This window comes from Limulus polyphemus, unplaced genomic scaffold (assembly GCF_000517525.1).
Source record: "Limulus polyphemus unplaced genomic scaffold, Limulus_polyphemus-2.1.2 Scaffold113, whole genome shotgun sequence".
In the NCBI taxonomy this organism is placed as follows: domain Eukaryota; kingdom Metazoa; phylum Arthropoda; class Merostomata; order Xiphosura; family Limulidae; genus Limulus; species Limulus polyphemus.
Window position 1 is genome coordinate 647,171 of NW_013665723.1, and position 8,488 is coordinate 655,658.

At 30.8% G+C, this 8,488-nt stretch overlaps 1 protein-coding gene across 1 annotated transcript; it reads left to right on the plus strand.

Annotated features, from left to right (window-relative positions):
* Positions 1-523: 523 nt before the first annotated feature.
* On the plus strand, positions 524-3,530 carry LOC106471567 (adult-specific rigid cuticular protein 15.7-like). Its single transcript, XM_013932173.2, has 4 exons — positions 524-598; positions 869-961; positions 2,224-2,804; positions 3,342-3,530. The coding sequence occupies exons 1-3, from the start codon at positions 590-592 to the stop codon at positions 2,770-2,772; spliced, it is 651 nt and encodes a 216-aa protein (XP_013787627.1). The 5' UTR covers positions 524-589; the 3' UTR covers positions 2,773-2,804; positions 3,342-3,530.
* Positions 3,531-8,488: the final 4,958 nt, after the last annotated feature.

Sequence of the window (8,488 nt, forward strand, 5' to 3'; positions counted from 1 at the left end):
AACCTTAAAATGTGAAATCTTATTATCTAATATAAAATAATAAAAGCTAGAACATAACTACCCGTTAGACAGTGGCACACCCTTTTTGAACCAGTTTCTATAAATGCATAGCTGTTTCACATCCAAGGTCAGTTAATCGTAATATTATCTCATAACCCATATTACACAAGGTGGGACACTTTAACAAGGTGGTTCACCTTCATACTAGGCTGGTCCAGGTTATAGCGGAAGTATAGGTAAAAGTCTGGCTACAAACGACCTCGTATGTGGTGGCATTTCGGCATAATTCACGAAAAACTTGCAAGTCGATTATGCGAAACTTGTCGAAGCTCTTGCGTGTCACATAGATTTACACATACTACACTCAAGGTAGACAACAATATTTTATCTAAATTGATAGAGAGAAAAAGAAAAAATGGGGAAAACAAAAACTGTACTGACCAAGGTTGCGTTACCTTTGTACCAGTCTGACGTTATCCCTATTACTTGTAACGTACTTTAGGAATATATAAAAGACAGCGGAGATCATTTCCACATCACACATTCAATTACCGTCACCGCTGAACTCAAAGCAGGTTAATAATTCAGAATGCTGAAGGTAAGTATTCGTAAAACCATATTTCTATGTTTCAAATCGCTTTGATATATTAAATTATTTTATTCAAAATGGTATTTATAGTTGGTGGTTTCGTTTTTTTGTTTTTCTGCAGAACTTACAGATAAAACTTGCAACAATTAATTGAATGTTCAACACTCTAACTTGTTTAATAGATTAGTAACAAGTACGAATATCTAAGACGTGTCGATGCTCAGTATTATGTTGCTTTACTGGTATAAATGGCTAAATTGAAAGTTGCTCTTTGAACAGATTGCCGTGTTGCTCGCCGTCGTAGCTGTAGCCAGAGGTGGATTCATCCACGGTGCTGCCGGTGGTGTCAGTACAACTTCTCGTTCTCAAGACGTAAGTATGTTTGGAAAATGTATAAAAAATAACTCAAATAATATACTTGGCGTATAACTGTATTTGAAGACCATTTTAAATGTATTTTCAAATACATATTGAATTTTAAGGACCATCAACAACGAAAGTATAAACTAAGTTTTTTACAGAATACGAGAAAGTGGAGTATATGGAGTTTTAGGAAACAGTGAACTGCACATACTCATAAAATGTATAATTCAAGGTAAAATCCTCGCTTATTCCGATATAGCAGGGATTTCATATGGTATATTTTATTATTAAAATACTTATATATTCAATGACGCTATTAATGAGCAAAAAACTGATTTATAAGTGGCATAAGAGTCAGATTTTTTCCAATAAACAAAATATTTATGTTGCTTGTTGAGGCAGTGGTGAGTCAAGTCTCTTCATTGGAGGATAGGATCATTCATCTGTACATTTATCAGTGAGCTAAAAATATTCAAAGATCGATAAATAGATGTAATTTATAAGACTTTTCGTTACCAAAAAACTCTTAAATTATCAAAAAATCAAGTATTACCTTGGCTTTTACTTAATATAAGATCTTTTTCACGCATTTCTTGATAGTTAACTAGACATTCAATTAGGAATCAAACTTTGTTCATAGGTTGCAAAAAGCTAAAACCAAAGTTATCAAAATTTTAAGTCACGCCTTTTCCAAATGCATTTTAAAGAAATGCAATTTTTTATTGTGTAAGATATTATAAACAGTTTAAAAAATTGACATTCCATTAGTTCAGAACGTACTCGCTATTGAGGTTAAAAAAATATATTTACAAAATCTTTAAAAAATTTCATTTTGTCTATATAATGTTGTTAACCAAAAAATGTTCTATCATTTTATTCATAGAAAGAAATAGGCATGCAGGAAGTTACAATAAAGTTACAGTTACTGTCTAACTGTAACTGTAACTTTGAAGTTGCAGTTACAATCCTGTCTAATTGTAGTATGTCAAAGGGGAACGATCCTTGAAAAGAGTTTGTTTTACAACCAGAAAAATACATACTTATCATCAATAATCAAGGAGTTTAAAAAATGCCCAGTTTCTGACTGGGTTTCTAAGTTTCTGAGCTATAGACAACGTATATATATACACAACATGTATATAAAAGACTGAGATATTTAATACTATATCGTTTTTATTATTAGCTCTGTCAGTTTGAAAATAAGTAACACCCTCCTAAGGTTCATAACTGACATTAATAAAAAAAAATACTATATATCTGTTTCCTTTCAGGATTTTGGTAATTACAGATTTAACTACCACATTACGGATCCTCTTGGTGCATCCAACTCACGTTGGGAAGCTGGTGATGCTCACGGCAACCAGGTTGGTTCTTACACTATCAGAGATATCGACGGTCGTGCCAGAAATGTCAACTACGTAGCTGATGGAGCTGGATTCCGCGCCAAAATCCATACCAATGAACAGGGCACTGCCACCAGCCTTCCTGCCGCTGCTGCCGTCGTCTCTAGCCAGCCTGGAATACCCGCAGTTGGTCCAGCTACCGTTCGTGTGGCTCATGCTGCCCCCGTTGCTGCTGTTGCTGCCGCCCCTGTTGCTGCATTTGCAGCCCCTGCCGTAGCTGCTGTTGCTCACGGACCTGCTGTTGGATTCGGTGGTTATGGTTTAGGCTACGGACTGGGAGGTGGCTTTGGTGTTGGTGGTTACGGACTGGGACATGGCTATGGTATTGGCGGTTACGGACTGGGACATGGCTATGGTGTTGGTGGTTACGGACTAGGACTTGGACTTGGTCATCTAGGAGCCCTAGCCCATCACTGAGCCATCAGTGGCGAACAAATATTTTGTAAATTGCAAGTATTATTAAAATGTTCTTTTTTTAGGGTTAAATTATAATTTCCTACTCAGAGATGTTTCTTTTTTAATATTCAGCAAAATAATTAATTATGAGTAATTCTGTTGATATAATCTACAGTATCCTGATTTGATCAGACGGAGTTTTGCATATATATCAAAATATTAACAAGATTGTTGCTTTTTCGTAAACTTTTTTCAACGTTCATAGGGTTGAATAGGAAATATTTAATAATTAACGTTTAACTTCTTAAAATCCGATAAATGCAAGAGTCTTCATGAAAAAGAAACTACTAACTTGTTCTAAAAACAATATTTTGATCTAAACATAAGTTAGATTTGTGTCATTTTGCTTGAACACATGAGCAAATGGATACACTGCATCAAATAGATGAATAAGTCTCACGAATTGTCAATTTATATTTTTATATATTTCTGAATTAGAACACATCTTTCAATGTAAAGAATGTATTATTTTTTGCAGTTTTGTTTTTACAACTCAAAAGATTAATTATATGCAATTTTTATTTTCGCAGAATTTACATCCCCAGTCACTCGTCCAGTCACCAGCTTTTTCGTTTCTGCCGCGTGTTCTGTAGTTTGTCTGCCCTGCATATATTCAAATGTAAAAATATTCAAATATTTCAATTTATTTAGCTTGTTTATGCTTTAACAGCTTTTGTTTGTCGTCTGTATAGTCTTTAAGTTATCAGTAATAAAATAACTGCACTTCACTTCTAATGTGTTTTTACTATCTGTTTTTTCACGGGTGAATTTTATCAGCGTTTATCACCAAATTAACAAAGGAATTAATTGAAACATCAAAAACTATTTAAAAATAGCATATATAACATAAAGATATAAAAACCTAAAGAAGAGGCATAAATATTAACAATCAGATTTTATTTAGATTAATGCGAATAAGCAAAACTTTTAGTAAATTACGACTGAAATTGATTAATTCATAGCTTTCTAATCAAATATGTTTTTCTTAATTTTCAAAGCTTAAAAATAAATTTCCTTAAACACGTGAGAGTTTGGATGAATTAAAGTTATACGTGCCATCAAACACTTATTCAGAAAAGCAAAAAATGATTTTACATAAAATAGATTTTAATAATTGAAATTTCACTTAAATTTATTTTAAGACTATTCCTCATTCACAGCCTTATGATCCTATGTTCCTGATGAAAAAAAAAAAAACAGGAACAAGAAACACCGAATTTCCTTAAGTATTCAAATGTCCAATATTAACTACTGCTTAAATGTCTAGAGGATTCTGACTGTCTGCATTTGTGATTACATACAATACAAAACATACATAAGTATTTCGACTAGATGATAACCGTTTTCTAATTTAAAACTTCGCATTGTTTCCACTATTATATTAACAATTTTTAAATTTCTCTAACGCATAATTGACATCTTCTAAACGAGAGTAATTTTGCACTTCGAATCTTCAGATCATTTCTATAGTTAATAATTATTGTAAAATATTTATATTATGAAATCACAGATAAAATATTTTTGTTTGAAAGTGTTAAAACTTAATTTTTATAGAAATTTCAATAGCAGTATATGAATTCTTTCAAGTTCAAAAGCAACTAATATATCTTTCTTACTGAATCTTGAAAGTAAACCAGACATAGGCCATTATTGTTATGGTTTTTAGGCAATGCCTCTGAGTTTCATTCCTATTTCTTTTTTTCTTGAAGTAAAAATGAGGCAATGCGTTAACACATTTCTATTGATTATTTTTTATCATCCTTTAACTTCAACATAGATTTCAAAGAATATTCTACACTCGTCTACCCTGGTAGCATCTAAATACAATAAAGGAAAATAGTTAAGAATTAGATGTAATTAGCTGATCACCAGTTCCAACATTATCATCCTGCAAAAATTTAAAACGGTGCCTAAGTAAAACACATACATTTTTTAACATTTTAAAAGCCTTGAGATATGTTTAAAATATACATTTTACCGTTGCTAGTGTGACAGTTCGTGGATAATATTTCGCACTTCATTAATCTTTAATAATTTGCAACACTTTGAACGTCTGTTTCAGATAACATATGGGAAGTTTCTCTTAAGCAAAATAATAACGCACATTCCCTTACTCTTTACAAAACTAGTAAAAACTGACCATCACGAATTATTATTTTCTTAATGTTTTTGTAAAATTTGAAAATATTTAATTATTCCCTATATTAACAATTATTAGAAAAATCTCATAATTCATCAAAAATTTACTAGCCACAAAACATAATCACAATAAATAACCAGAAGCTTTTCATCACTTTAATTTTTTTTAACTTGGGAAATATTAACTACTACAACAACTTATTCAAATACTGTGCATTTAGTTTAGTGGGACAAGAATTAACTTCAAATTAATAGTAGATTTATGCTGTTTATATTGTGTCATTTTTTAAATAATTTTAATGTCAACCTCTTATACCTCAAACTGGAGTAAAACAAGACATAAAAATATGGTATTTTGCAGTTATTCAATATTGTTGTTTTGTTCATTATTTTTTGAAGAACCACGTAATATATAATCCGTTGTGTAAGCTTTTCTGAAAGAACTGTTACATATTCTCTTTACGTAATCTGTTACTATATCAAAATAGCTTTGCATACAATAGAATGAAACTCATAATTTCACCGTATTAAACACTTCCCAGTATTCAATCTCGTAAATTATTCATATTTCAAAAGTGTACTCCACTTTGATCGTATCGTATATAATATTATTTATAGAATTCCTCTATTTTTTGCGACTACTCACAAGTATGAATATATTTTTAAGTTGAGAATATACTGGCTTTACTAGTAGGTAAAATATATTTTTGCAAGGAATATTTTCAAGGAACTCGCTACAACCAACAATGCAGTAGAATAAATTGTTTTGGTATTAATCTAACTGTAAACTGTTTCGGTACTTCTGATAGTTTCTCTGGACCATAATTGTTATTAAAGACGGTTCTCTAAGTATGGGAACGATGACAAATACCTATAAAGGTATATCCTTTTAAATTAACTTTATAGCAAAATGCAAGAAGCATTTTTTTTAAATCAATTCCTATTACAGTTTTAATAGACTTTCACCAAGCTTAGTATGTATGTTATATAGAGAGACGACATGAACATGTTACCTAGCGATGATATATCTTTTATTTTAAATTAACTTTAGCTTTGTCTTAAAAATCTTTCGAGGAAACCTAGGGGTAATGTTTTTGTCGTTTATATTAAACTTTAGACTAATAGAAAGTTAAAACGTTTAAATTATGTTTATTTTTACCAGTTTTTAAACACAATAACTTATTGAACTTCGTGATGCTGTCTTTCCATTGTTAAATTAGTCAAATTAATTTTTTGTTTCCTGAGAAAAACTAATAAAATGAAATATTTACTTAACCTTTTATCGCTCTAGAAATATTTTAACAAAGTATTATTTTTGTCAGAGTGCTAAGTTGTGGTATTCCATTTTTCATCTACAGTGTATTAGCATACACTAAACACGCTGCTATCTAATGACAAGACTGAATTAATTTAACATTTGATCTGCGAGTGGGTGGGTTGATTCTGGATAAAAGTTTGAACTCCTTTCGATATCTGGAATCTGAATTTGCACTAGTTTCCAGATTACGATAGAGTAAAAAATATCCTATCCAAAATCGCATACAAAACGCAATACTTGCACAATACAGTTCTGGTTTCTCAGCTCTGTAAAGTCATTTTCTTCGCTTTTTTCTTAATTTCTCTCAATATACATAGCTAAGAAAGACATGCCCAGTCGTCATTGTCTTTGTTGTAATAGTTTATGCTCGGAATGTGATGGTTTATACTCTCCAGGTCGGTTGCAGGAGCTAGTCTGGTGTGTGTAAAGGAAGAGATAGCAGTATTTGTTGCAGCATTAGTTGTAGAAAAGCAAATCGAGTAGCAGTGATAGCAAAAACAGTAAAAGTAGCAGTAGCATCAGAGCAGCAGCATCGACACTACATATGAGGGAATGTAGACCAATGGATGGTTTTATCTATGATTTAGACCAAGCAGAATCTAATATTCTTAAGTGCTTTTTATTTGACCAACATGAGCACTTCTACTGTGTTGTGCAAGAATAACACAGTCCGGCCAATATGTAGCCTACCCAATCCCCGACTTAGGTTTCATCGACTTTCAGACTTTGTATTAAAAATACAGATTTATTTTAGCCATTGGGTTTGGCCTATCAGTCTCGTTATTCTTTAACAATTTTATTGAACTTACTAGTTTACTTTAAGTTCAAAGTTTTAAAAAGTAGCCTTTCTTCAAATTGAAAATGTTGTTCCAATTTGTTTCACAATATAGTTTAGGATACAGGGAAGTTAGCCATTCGAGGTTTTTAAGAAACTTCGACAAAATAGTTAAAGTTTTATTCTGGGCCACTCTCACGCGCTTCCCAAATAGCCCTTTAAACCAGTTTAGTTGTTAATGAGTTGTATTTGTTAGTTGTCAGAAAACCTATTTCCCGAGAGTTTTGATGTTCGTAAGAAGCAGTAGTATATAAAATTTAATGACTGATAAAATACATGGCATTGGGTCAAAATGCTTGCTGAAGAAAAAATAAAACATAAAATTCATTTAAAAATTGTAACTTTAACAAACCACAAATAACTGCATATAACGCAGTCGCTTATATACTTTGAGTAAATTATGTTAATTATCAAAATTTCTGACGACTGGTTGGAGCTTTGTTACAAAAACAACCATTCATAAAATTGACAACCGTATTAAAGCTTTAACAAAGTGAAAATTAAATTAAAATAAAATTATGAAAGCTATACTCAATGTATTTGTTATATTTATTTAGAAATTATATAATACTTTTCCCTAACTTATATTACTCAGCTCCTTTATAGGTTATGGGTAGCAGGAGGATCAACTGTAAAATGATTTATAAACGAAAACCTGTTGGAAGGTTTCTTTGTTAGAAACGACGTTTCGATAATTTTTCGTGAGTAATAAGATAAACGAAATGTGAAAAGTCATCTCAACAAAGAAATCTTTCAGGAAATTATCCATTATAAATCCATTTGATATCACTCATCTTTTTCATACATGTTTCCTTCCTCATTAAATGTAGTTTTTGAAAATGCATTTACATTAGAAGTTTTAGAAACAGGTCTTATGATTTACAAACTCCAAAAAGCATATTATAGCTTTAAACAAAATTGAATAAATAATATGATTTTAAAACATTCACAGTTGAAAAACTCCAGTCTTTTTTCTTCTTGTTGTTGATGCTGTTGTTTAATATGAATGATATAATACAAACTGACTTTTTAACTCTCACATGAAATTTAAAACTAAATTTTACTTTGGACAAAATCATTTTATATTCAATTATGGTATCTTATCTAAAGTATCCAGTATCTTCAGCTAACATAACGACTCACACAAGAATAAAAGCTTAGAGAATTTATTTATGCTTTAACTACGCTGGAAAGTAGCGCAACTCAGGGACTATTTAGTTTAACATTTACGTCATATATGATTTGATTTCATAGAATAGTCCCTTAGCAATATTTCTATGTAATATATGTTATTGGAATATCATTGTAATTGATTTTTGAAACAAAAAATATCATATGTTTATATATATATATATATATATATATATATATATATACTATATATA